Genomic DNA, 12,130 nt, shown 5'->3' with positions numbered 1-12,130 from the left:
TACAGAGATACCCAGTGCACCCATCTTCCTTCCTTCCTTCTGCAGTGGAACACAGCTAATCCCTTCTTATAAACTATCAAGTTAAGTATGCTGACCTTGAACAAAGGGAATGGCATCTAGTGCACAAAGTGGAAATTGGCACAATTCCAGCCTTAATAAGTGTTCAGCATTTTAACACTGTCATCTTTCCATAGCAAAAGAGAGAGAGACTACTGTCAATAGACTTAAGGCCTCTGAAATGGCATTTACCACCCTCGGCTACCAATAATTACCCACTTCTTGTTAATCCATATATTGAATGTCAGTAGGACAGTAGTCCTTCAGCTTGGCTAACAATTAGACATCCATACAGTTGGCTGAATTCCTCCAGGGAATCAAGCTAGTCTCTCCTGCTGTGAGAATAGAGGCAAAAAGTCCTTTCCTTAGAGCTCTAAAGTTGCAAGTGAAGAAACAGTCTTTTCATAGGAAGATAGATGGAAGAAATGTGACAGTAAAGTAAGTGTGCAGCAGGGATAGTAATAGTCACCCTCTGAAGATGCAACCATGCCTGAATGAGCTACTGAGATAGTTACTGAAGTATTTTTATGACATGCAAACTAATATATTTATTTTATTGCATTTTTAAACTGCCCAAGCATACAGGCCTAAATCCAATTGTTAGTCCTAAATAAAGTAGGACCATCAAATCAATGGAACTTATATAATTTTTCATTCAACCAAGATCCACTGATTTAGTGGGTTCACTTTAGTCGGGACCAATCATAGAAAGAAATTGCAAATACCTGAAATAACTACTCACGAAGGTTTAGGAAGAAGGTGCAAAAGGATGGTTACAGCTGAATATTAAGACGACGAAAACAACAACCACAGATGTGGAAGATTCAAACAACATCAAGAGCCATTGAAAGTGATTGGGAACATATTTGTTTTCCATGGTGTATGTATGCCATACTTTTTTTCCCCATTTTTCTAGTCCATGTATCAAACAGGTTGTGTAGACTTTTGAAACAACACAAAAATCTTCATAGTCATGGGCCACAGGCCACACTTGGCCCACTCCTACTTTAAGTGTTTGGCTATTTTTCCATGTGTTCCCCTGCTCCGAAGTCTGAAAATCAATGTATATATAAGCATGCATTCCATTAGAAACTGTTTCATTGTTATTATCCAGGAACTACTGGACATCTCATCAAGACAAGTGCCTTTGACATGTATTCTGGAGGTAGGTCTATTTATCCAGTTAATACTGACTTGTCTTACTGTATAATAAGGGGTGTAGAAAATCTTGATGAGTAAAATTGGGGCTGGGGAACCACTTGAATGAAGGACAGATCCTCCTGATGACCCTCTGAAGTCTAGAAGACATTGGAGTGTGTTATCACATCCCCTGGGGTACTTCCACGCAACACAATTATAGCACTATCATTCCACTTTAACTGCCATGCCTGCAACTTGTGGAATCTTGTGATGGGTAGTTTGATACACTAGATCTTCCTGGCTGAGAGGTCTAAGCACCTCTCCTTAAAGTGCAGTTCCCAGGATGCCACTGGATGTTACCATGGCAGTTAAAGTGAAATCATAATGCTATCACTGTGCAGTGTGAACGGGCTTTTGCTTTCTTTGGCCAAAGCACCAGGTGGAGCTTTTCTGAGCAGTGCTTCAAAGAATAAACAGCTTTAGCAATAAAGAGCTATCCACTGTGTTCAACCTGTCTGGGAGTGGGACACAGCAAATTGGATATCTCCTTTAAAATTCAGACAAACCAAAGTATATTTACCAACTCACTGAATTACAGCCACTGGATGCCATTGATAGACACTGTTTCATATTCTTGGCGATACCAACTCTCTTGCATAGGAGGAGCAGGTTAGGATCCAAACCTTCTATGGGCCAGATCTGAATCCCCTCCTTTCTTCTATAAAAGATACAACTTATCAAGATTTGTATGTACAATTTCTGGTTAATGTTTTATTATACTAAGGGAATAATAACAAAAGCAACAATAACCATTTATTTATAACACCCTTTTCACCAAAGGGCAGAACATCAGACATATATAATCAAGGATGAGACAATAAAAAAAATTATTGCCTTTCCTCTTTCTTTGTATTTTTCACTACCGCTACTAGTACCACATTTTTTGTTTTATTGCTGCTGGTGTATTTCTTTACTTCTTCTGTAGCTGGCACTAGTTATACTAAGTCATGGAAAACCAAATCCTTCGTTTTGCACAGGGAATAGGATTTGCAGAGAATGATCTGCAGGATCTGAAGTCATCTCCAGTCTGAACTCCAGTCTTCTGCACTCAACACACATAGGAAACCCTCTCGTGTGCTGTCCCTCCTCAGTGCCCAGTCCATCTTCCTTCTGTTCTGTGTGGAAGACTAAGCAAGGGAAAGGGAGGGAGAGAAAGCAAAGAGTAACGGAAGAAGGAATGTTGCAAGAGGCATTGCATGGGGGAAGCTGAAGTGCTGTCCATGCATCATTCCCTTTCCACTCACAATCTGAATTCAGATTAGTTAAGAAGGAAGCACAGAGCTGGTAACCCCATTGGTTTGCTATGCAACTTTCATTTCCATTGGTCTGAATGTACATTGATCAGAGAACATCTGTCAAGGTCAAGAGAGCAAAGGAACAGACAAAGGCAGGAAATGGCATCTGCCTGAAGGGTCCAGAGTAATTTTCTGAACTAGGGATGGGATGATGACTTGTAGACTCTGATTCCAGTGAAAAAAATACTTTGTCCTTTCTTTCGTTCACATGTTTTATGCTGCACCTGAGACTCTTTTCATTGTGGAGTTGTGGGATAAGACACAGGGATGAATCCATGGAAGCAAAACATACACAGATGAGTCCTCCCTGCTGTGGAATTATAGAAGTTAAAAGAAATCTGAGGCAAAAGAGGAAGGGGCTATTCCTTCTTAATTCTGTGTCTTTGCCTCAGCACTACAAGAATATAGGTGCTAGTATGGAACAGATCAAAGCCTATCCAGTCCAGTATTGTTCCCACTGCGGCTCACCAGAAGCCGGTGAGAAACTCATAAGCAGAATATAGCCAAGATCCTATACTGTCCAGAATAGCATGAGTTTGCAGGCCAGACTCTACTACAGTTCCATCCTCACCACTTTCAGGACTATGTTTTTTTTCTGCAATAGCCCCACTGAATGGCCATTCGGTGGAGGAAATAAGCGAAGCAGACCAATGGTATCTTCCACCAAGATCTTCTCCAGTTCTTCTGTGATCTCAGTGGATGATGTCATCAATCTGTGTCTCTGGACTTTATCACATGGGAGGAAGATTATTACATGCCAGCACACTTATCCCATTCTTTTCTCTTCTGTAAACAGTAATGGGCTTGTTATTTGGTATTTGTTAATGCCAAATGACATGTCCATTACTGTTTACAGATGGGACAAGAACAGGATAAGTACACAGGGGTGTGATAATCTTCGCCCCCATCGCAAAATTAACAAAATTTAATGATGATTTAATGATGGGAGGAGGACACTTCCCTCCTCCATGTGATAATCGCCTTTGTCTATGCTTCTCCAATTCCTCCATGCTCCCCACCACGCATAGAATGCCCATTCAGGGGACTGTCACAGTAAAATTGTGAGTCAGGTGGCCTTTCATCATTGCAAAAAGTGGAAGAGAATATCAACTTCCTCTGTGATCTGAAAAGGATATATACAGGTGTACGATGGATTTATACTTACATATATCACTAACAGAATGCCATCTCATCAGTGAAAAGGACAGATAGAATTTTTCTGTTCTTCAGCAATTGGCAACCAAGCAGGTAGGTTTCTATACACTGAAGATGCTTTATTTAATTTCATTTCAGGCTGTTGGTATGTTCCATATGACTAGCATAGGAAGACTTAGGGGTTGTCCACACGATTGATCCGGCTTGATTCCAGGGTGAAAAGTCAATGTTATTCCTGGCCTGCCACAGAGTTTCCTAGAAACTCTGCAGCAAACCTTGCCTGTTTAAATGTCCTGCTACACTCCTTACATTGCTACACCATCACTCCATCATTACATTTGACATAGAAACAGGGTGCCTGGCCACATGGGTACAGCCAGGCACCCCATTTCTACATCAGATGCAACAATGGAGGACTTCACAGTAGGAGTGATGGTGCAGCAAGGTAAGGAATGTATGCCAGTAGCAGGTCTCAGGGCGGCATGGGGACAAGCATGTAAATACCCAACTGTCCCCATTCTGACCCAGAGACCAATCCAGGAGAGCTCCCAGAACAGAATAGCATGGGCTCAGCCTGTGCTATCATGGCCCATCTGCTCAGCCTTTTATAAACCTTTTTGTGTGATATTGTAAGTTCACACATGTCTTTCAGGAACTAAACCTGAGTAAATAGTGCCTTCTCTTTTTCTCTTGTTTAACCAAGATAGGTTTCAGATCTTTCTCTGCCTTTTGCACTCTCTTCACCCTCCATGACATATATATGGTGATCCTTTGTTGAAGCACCAGTTTTTGATTCAGTGTCAGTCTTTGTTGATTATTCTGCATATACCCTTTAAAAACCACTAGATGGCAGGATAAGAAAACAGCAAGTCTCATATTTCTCTTTTTTTTCCCCTTCTATTAGAGGTTAAGGATTTATTGGATTTTCTGAAAACTATTGGCACAGGGACTCTAGTGCTAATCGCCTCCTATGATGATCCAGCCACAAAGTAAGTAACAATTAAAGTGCATGTTGTGACTTTCTTCGACCTGTGGTGCAACTGCTTTACACATGAGCTGTGTGAGTTATACCTTCCCTGCAGCTATGAATTCACCAGGTAGCTTCAGAAAAACACTTTTCTCTTTTTTTTCCTTCTCCGCTTCCAAAGTGCCAACTAGAATGAGATGCCCTTTGTGCAACTAGAAGTTGCAGGAATGCCTTTCTGAGAAGTAAATAAATGCATGAATCCTAATTTGGATTGAGGTCCTGGTGTGGGGGTTAAAGGGCTTTCATTCTCTCTCCGCACCTACTTATTCTTTTTGCCCTTCCATGTGGCTTTCTCCTCTTACATACATAACAGCAATGGGGAAAGAGTTGTCGTTTGAGACAAAGCAGGTTTCTTTCCATGACCTCAAAGAAGAGACCTGAGATGAGAGGCCTCATTCTACATCTGCAGACCTCTCTCTTCCAAATAACCTCTGGAAAGTACCAATCCAAATGCTGGCATCCTATTAGGGGCCTATACATGCATATGCTTTTTCGGGGGCACTGTGAGGATTGGCACTGTCTTCCTTTCCCTGTAGTGCCCACACCTCCCCACCTCCAGTTTACTGGGGAGCTTCTGAAACCCCCGCACAGCTATTCTGTGGCTTGTGGGGATCAAGTAGGATAACGGAAGTGTCTGGTAATTCCCCATAGCCAAATATGAAATGATGGCATCGGTGCTGGTCTCCACTGAGATCCTCTGGAGGTCTCAGCACTGATGTGATAATTTTGTATCTGGCTATGGTATCATAGCGAGACATAAGATGATTACATCAGTGCTGAGACCTCCAGAGGAACTCAGTGGTATCATAACCAGACACTTCTGTGATCCTGCCAGCTCCCCCACAAAATGCCTGGAAGAAGGAGGTCAGGGGAAGGGCATATGGCTCTGCCTAGCATTGGTTCACTTGCAGACCTGGTACACTACATTTTAAGTTATACAGGATTGCACCCATTGACTATTATGGCCTTAAAACTCTTGCACTAGAATACATGATCCACACAAACACATACTTACAACATGGGAGACACTGCAGACTGGGTCAGCCAGAAAAATCTGTAGTAACAGAACATGTTACAAACCATCCTGGGCATAAAATGCTATTTGAAATCACTGCAATTTTGGACCATGCCAATAGCTATCAGGTCAGAATGCACAGGGAGGCCATTGAAATCCATAAACACCTAACCAACTTCAACAGGAAATAAGAGACCCTTAAAGTTAGCAAAGTTTGGCTACCAGTTCTGAAAAACACTAAAATCAAGACCCAGCAAAATGCAAATGAAAACCACCCAGAGTGAGGGGGATTTCCCACCAGATAATGATCTCTAATTAAACAAACACTAATCTTTGCATATCCTCCCACCCCGAGGCCTTGCTATTCAACAACAGAACAATACACCCATTAACATGGAAATCACTCCTCCCTACCCACGGCCAGACAGTATATATACCCAATTCTCTTCCATGCCAGCATTCTCTGAAGATGCCAGCCACTGATGCTGGCGAAACATCAGAAATAAACTCTTCTAGAACATGGCCACATAGCCCCCCAAAAAACCACAATGAACCTATGGATGCCGGTCATGAAAGCCTTCAACTTCACACAAGACGCTGAGCATTATGGGATTCTATTTCCAGGCTTTTATGAATAGAGCTTCTGTCCTCCTCCTGTCCTACTTTTCTACTGTTTTTTCAAAGACTGATCAAGTTCTCATTCTTAGGAGACCTTGAGTCAAATGGCTGAATCACTATCCTGCTGCTGTGGGGTCCTCCCTATATTGTTAATGTTTTTGTTTTCTTTGAAATGTTCTTGGTATTTTACACCCTTGTATAGCTGTTTGGAAGTGATGTGGGGGTTTTGTGTGGAAAAGTTGTACAAAAAAAAATCTTCTCTCAGGATGAATGATGAAGCAAGAAAGATGCTTACGGAACTAGGAAGCAGCTATGCGTTTAAGCTGAGCTTTCGAGACAACTGGATATTCCTTGGTGGTAAAGGACTGAAAAACAAAAGCCCATTTGAGCAGGTACTTTCTTGTTAACTGTAGTCATAATTCCAAATCTGTTCTTTCTCTCCCCGCCCCCTTCCTTTCCCTTATAGCAATAGCAATAGCAAGTACATTTCTATACCTCTTCTCAGTGCATTTAAACACTCCCTAAGTGGTTTACTATGTGTAAGCTAATTGACTCCAACAAGCTGAGTACTCATTTTAGCAACCTCGGAATGATGCCAGGCTGAGTCAACCTTGAACTCAGGGTATTGAACTCACAACCTTGTGGTTTATGAGTGAGTGGCTTCCCTTCCCTTCCCTCCCCTTCTTTAGTGGCTTGGGTAGGAAGCCTTATCCCAACTTCTAGATCCTCTGTCAGGCAGATCAAGGGAAATAATAGTGCCACTCTATTCTGCTTTGGCCAGAGCTCACCTGAAATACTGTGTCCAGTTCTGGGCACCACAATTCAAAAAGGATGTTGACAAGCTGGAGCATGTCCAAAGGAGGGCCACCAAAATGGTGAAGGGTCTGGAAACCATGCCCTTTGAGGAAAGACTTAGAGAACTGGGGATGTTAAGCCTAGAGAAAAGAAGGTGATATGATAGCTATGTTTACATATTTGAAGGGGTATCATATTGAGGATGGAACAAGCTTATTTTCTGCTGCTTCAGAGAATAGGACCCAGAGCAATGGATTCAAACTAAGGAAAAGAGATTCCGCCTAAACATTAGGAAGAACTTCCTGACAATAAGAGATGTTTGACAGTGGAACACTCTCTCTTGGAGAATGGTGGAGTCCCCTTCTTTGGAAGTCTTTAATCAGAGGATGGATGGCCATTTGTTGGGGATGTTTTGATTGTGCATTCCTGAATGGCAAGGAGTTGGATTGGACAGCCCTTGGGGTCTCTTCCAACTCTATGATTCTATTATTCTATGAGATATGTCCTACTGCCAGGGGGAGACAGACATCTGCCCTCAGAGCTCCAGAACTATATGAAGAGAGCACAATTGGCACAAATCTATTGTCTGCATCATGGAAACTTGGTGACATCAGCACTGAGATCCACCGAGGGCCTCTGGAGGTCTTGGCATGGATATAATCATTTTGTATCAGGGTGGAGTAGGATAAATATGATTTTTGGGTCTTCTGGATCCAAAGCTCCTCTGTTCCACCAGGATGTGTGTGTTTACAATCCAAAACCACTCAGCTACTCCAGCCTGGAACTGGTGTACATAATCTCACACATGTATTGGCTTTGGTGAGGAGGAAATTTTGAGATCAGGTCCACTTGGCTAAAAACAATCCAGTAAAGCCATCCTCTCACCTCCCTTTCTGACCACTAAGTTATTACGGTCAGCCCTTCTTATAAGGGATTTCATATACATGGATTCAAGCATACACGGTTTGAAAATGTTCAAAAACACTATAGATTTCAAATATCAAACCTTGATTTTCCATTTTTTATAAGGGACACCATTTTCCTATGTCATTATATTTAATGGGACTTGAGCATACACAGATTTTGTTATACACGGGGGATCTTGGAACCAAACCTCAGCGTATAACAAGGGTCCACTGTTCTCTTTACTACGTATAGCCTCGAGGGAAGTGTGAGTAAGGTTGCCCAACCCTGCGCTGCTGGAATTTTTTCTTTGATAAACAGCAAAACAACTCTTTATCCAAACTGTTATTCAAAAAGATTATTATTAACAGTTTCCCTTCAAATGTGATAATGACATTACCAAACAAGAAAATAGCTGTGGATATAAAAGCTCAAGACATTCAGGCACCATCTTTACTATATACATGTTGCATGGATCTCATACAGAGCCCTTCACCTGGTTTACAGTCTCTCTGTACCTCAGCCATGTATTGTACAGGCACAGAAATAAAGACGTTCCCCCGAAAAAATAACATTTCAATTTAAAAACAGACTGAACAGAGAGTGCTTTTAAATTCTGCTTTTTTAAAAAAGGTGTACAATCCCAAGACAGCTTGTTTTCAAAAGAAAATATAGAGGGGCATTCTTGCTGACACAATAGTTCCCTACTTCCTAAAGCTGCCCACCCCTGCAGTAAGATTTTGGTATGATTTTAATTATTTTAATGCTTTAATGGTTTTCACTTTTAACTATGCTGTTTTTAACTTATGTTTTAATGCTAGTATTATTTAACTTTTTAAATTAATGCTTTAGTTTTATCTTTTTTAATTACTGTAAGCTGCTGCCATATAGGGACAAAAGCAGGATATAAATCCTATTAAGTAAATAAATAAATTAGTTATAAAATGTATGAACTCAGAAATATTCAAAAGACTGATTCTGCATGCCACAAAGTAACTTGATGGCTTCAACATATCTTTTAAAAGAGTTTTGCCAGTCAACAGATTTGAGTGTAGAGGGTCTATAGAAGAAATGATGAGAAGCTTCAAGTCTATTGCATGAGGGCCAGTGCTTCCTAGGCAGATATAACAGTAAAGGCCCAGAACAATCTAGGGCTAGACTAGTTCCTTGCAGACTGAAGATTTCTCAGGTGTCTCTTGCCACTGATTTGGCACACCTTGACATAGTATTATTACTCTATCTCTGCTACCAAAATCACAGACTGGAATGTTGCTGGATGCAGTGCAAGCATGACAAGCGAAAATAAGGCCATGTAGTGTTGCACAAAACCTACATAACATGGCACCTCTTTTGCAGATTGTGCTTTTCTTGTTGAATACAAAATACTAAAAATATAGCCCTTTGATACCACATTACCTGCCCTGGTTCCCTCCTGTGAAAACCTAGGATTTATAGTTTCATGGGATATTTAGACTCCTGTGCCAGAGAGCTGTAATGCCACAAATCCCAAGGTTCCGTAGACTGCAACTAGAGCAGTTATAATAGTATCCAAGCATTATAATTCTGTAGTGTGAAAGGACCCTACAATAAAAGAACAGTACAGGTTGAGTTCTCCCTTATCTGAAATGCTTGGAACCAGATGTCTTTTGAATTTCAGTTTTTTTGTTTTTGAATTTTGGAACACCTCTATTTGCTTATATGCACATAATTCTGGAGATCAGACCTAAGTCTAAGCACAATTTTTTTTTAATATACACCTTACATAGCCTAAACGTAATTTTATATGATACAGTGGACCCTTGTTATCTGCTGGGGTTTGGTTCCAGGAACCCCCGTAAATAACAAAATCCGTGGGTGCTCAAATCCCATTAAATACAATGGCATAGTAAAATGGTGCCCCTTATGTAAAATGGAAAAATCAAGGTTTGCTACTTGGAATTTATACATTTTTGGTGTATTTCCAAGCCGTGGGTGCTTGAATCCATGGATAAAAAAATTGTGGATAAGGAGGGCCGACTGTGTGATATTTTTAATAATTTTGTGCATGAAACAAAGTTTGAATAATAATAATAATAATAATAATAATAATAATGTTTATTTATATACCGCTTTTCCAAATTAGATCAAAGCGGTGTACAACAGGAAGTACAATACAAAGTAAACAAACAAACAAACAAACATAACAGGCCTCTCTCCCCCTCAAGATGGTGGTCGGAAGGAGGGCTCTTAGTCTTTCAGGCCAGGCCTCTCTCTCTGAATACACTGAATCATCAGAAAGCAAAAGTATCATTACCTCAGACACCCACTCAGCCTCAGAGGAAGACAATAGCAAACCTCCTCTGAACAAATCTTGCCAAGAAAACCTTGTGATAGGGTCTTAGGGTTGCCATAAACTGGAAATGGCTTGAGGGCACACAACAACAACAAACTTAAAGTGATAATCCATGGACTAGTTATGTGCCCTGAACCACTGGTTTTAAGGCACTGGTGAGTTTTCAATATAGGAAGGAAGGAAGGAAGGAAGGAAGGAAGGAAGGAAGGAAGGAAGCCAATGGGTTCAATTATGGCGCTGGTCCTTTTTGGGGTCTGGGTCAATCGATTTCCTGGTCCCCCACATCAGAAAGCTTGTGATACACTGAATAAAGGATCTCTATAAACTGGGGGGAGGGGCTCTCCATCCATCAAAACAGACATAACTGAGCTGGATGGAGCAATGGCTTGATTCAATGGAACATGCATTGTGCCCACTTGTTGGCAATAGTGGGCAAAAAGTAGAAAGGAAAACTGTTACTTGCACAGCTGACTAGATCTGGTGTTTTGCTTCCACAGTACTTGAAAAATGATAAAGAGACAAACAAATATGATGGCTGGCCTGAAGTTCTCGAAATGGAGGGCTGTGTACCGAAGAAGCTGAACTAGCAAGGCGCTCAATTCAGATCAACTGTTACCTATGGTCACCACTAACAGACTTTTTCACTATACCTGGGTCTCTGCTGGGAAACAACAAGCAATGCCATTACCTGCAACTAGTTAAGGAGAGTGAGAAGAGGGTGCAACAAAAGTTACATTCAAAAGTAGCATAATGAGTCAGCATGAAGTTGCTTTCATGGTGTAGCAAGTAACTGTTTCTAGTTACCTCCAGGAGTTACTTTTTAAGCACATTTTGAAAGGTTTATTTAAAAAAGTTTTGTGGGTTTTTCATTACAGTCAGGATTGTGGGCTCAGAGTCCTACTATGTGTTGAATGCCTTTTTCTTTTTTTCCTTTTTCTCTCCCCCTCCCCCGATTTCTTTATCTATGTATATTATTTTGATTGTAAATTAGATTGTGTTAAAAATTAATAAACATTACTCTAAAAAAATCGTAAGGGTTTTTTTCATCTCAGAAAAGTAATAGAAAATAATAGGAAGGTAACAAGGAGCATAAAATGTAGTGGAGCCAGTTATGTTTCTAGTGCTGGAAAGGGACCACTCTCCAGCTACAATGGCTGGAATTAATAATTGTAGAAAAGGAACTTTCTAAGCTCTTGTCCAGGTGTAAGTCAGCTGATTCAACCCTGATCGCTGCGATTTTGAACTCAGAGTGCAAACTACCATGCTGCTTTCAAACAAGATAGCAAAAAGGATGGGTCTGATAGTATTTTGATGTACTGTTCTATTGCATTCCTAATGGTTTCAACAGAGGTAAGAAGCAAGATCAGAAGACGACCTTCTTTTTTCAGTTTGTCCATCACTTTTGGGTGTCCTGCAATCAGGTGGGAGGAGCAAATGCTTTGGGAAAAGCTCATGGGCTGAAGACATGCATCGGAAATGACTTGAAGGCACACAACAGCAACCAAAGGAAAAGGGAAAACAGAGCATTCCAAAGAACCACATTTGAATGTTAATGAAGAAAAATGTCAACAGGAAAAAAGTTTTAAAACTGGATATACTGGATATACTCGGCTATAACTCAACCTCGTGTATAAGTCAAGGGCACATTTTTGGGGCGAAATTATGGATTTTGATATGACCCGTGAATAAGTTGAGGGTAAAACTTAGGGGCATATAGCAAAGGATCTAAAAGA

At 40.8% G+C, this 12,130-nt stretch overlaps 1 protein-coding gene across 2 annotated transcripts in view; it reads left to right on the top strand.

The window, feature by feature from the left end:
* The window catches only part of FAM3D (FAM3 metabolism regulating signaling molecule D), a 44,444-nt gene extending 33,040 nt beyond the window's left edge, over positions 1-11,404 (top strand). For both annotated transcript variants that reach the window (XM_089494307.1, XM_089494251.1), the window contains 4 exons: positions 1,172-1,222; positions 4,612-4,696; positions 6,633-6,759; positions 10,895-11,404. In XM_089494307.1, coding sequence (XP_089350433.1) covers positions 1,172-1,222; positions 4,612-4,696; positions 6,633-6,759; positions 10,895-10,984 — 353 coding nt within the window. In that variant the 3' untranslated portion in view covers positions 10,985-11,404. The remainder of the gene's footprint in view (positions 1-1,171; positions 1,223-4,611; positions 4,697-6,632; positions 6,760-10,894) is intronic.
* Positions 11,405-12,130: the final 726 nt, after the last annotated feature.

The sequence above is a fragment of the Sceloporus occidentalis genome, unplaced genomic scaffold (assembly GCF_023333645.1).
Source record: "Sceloporus occidentalis isolate IW3139 unplaced genomic scaffold, rSceOcc1.0.p SCAF_1, whole genome shotgun sequence".
Taxonomy (NCBI): Eukaryota; Metazoa; Chordata; class Lepidosauria; order Squamata; family Phrynosomatidae; genus Sceloporus; species Sceloporus occidentalis.
The sequence above is the reverse complement of the archived record's forward strand: the minus strand, read 5'-3'. Positions and strand labels throughout refer to the sequence as shown.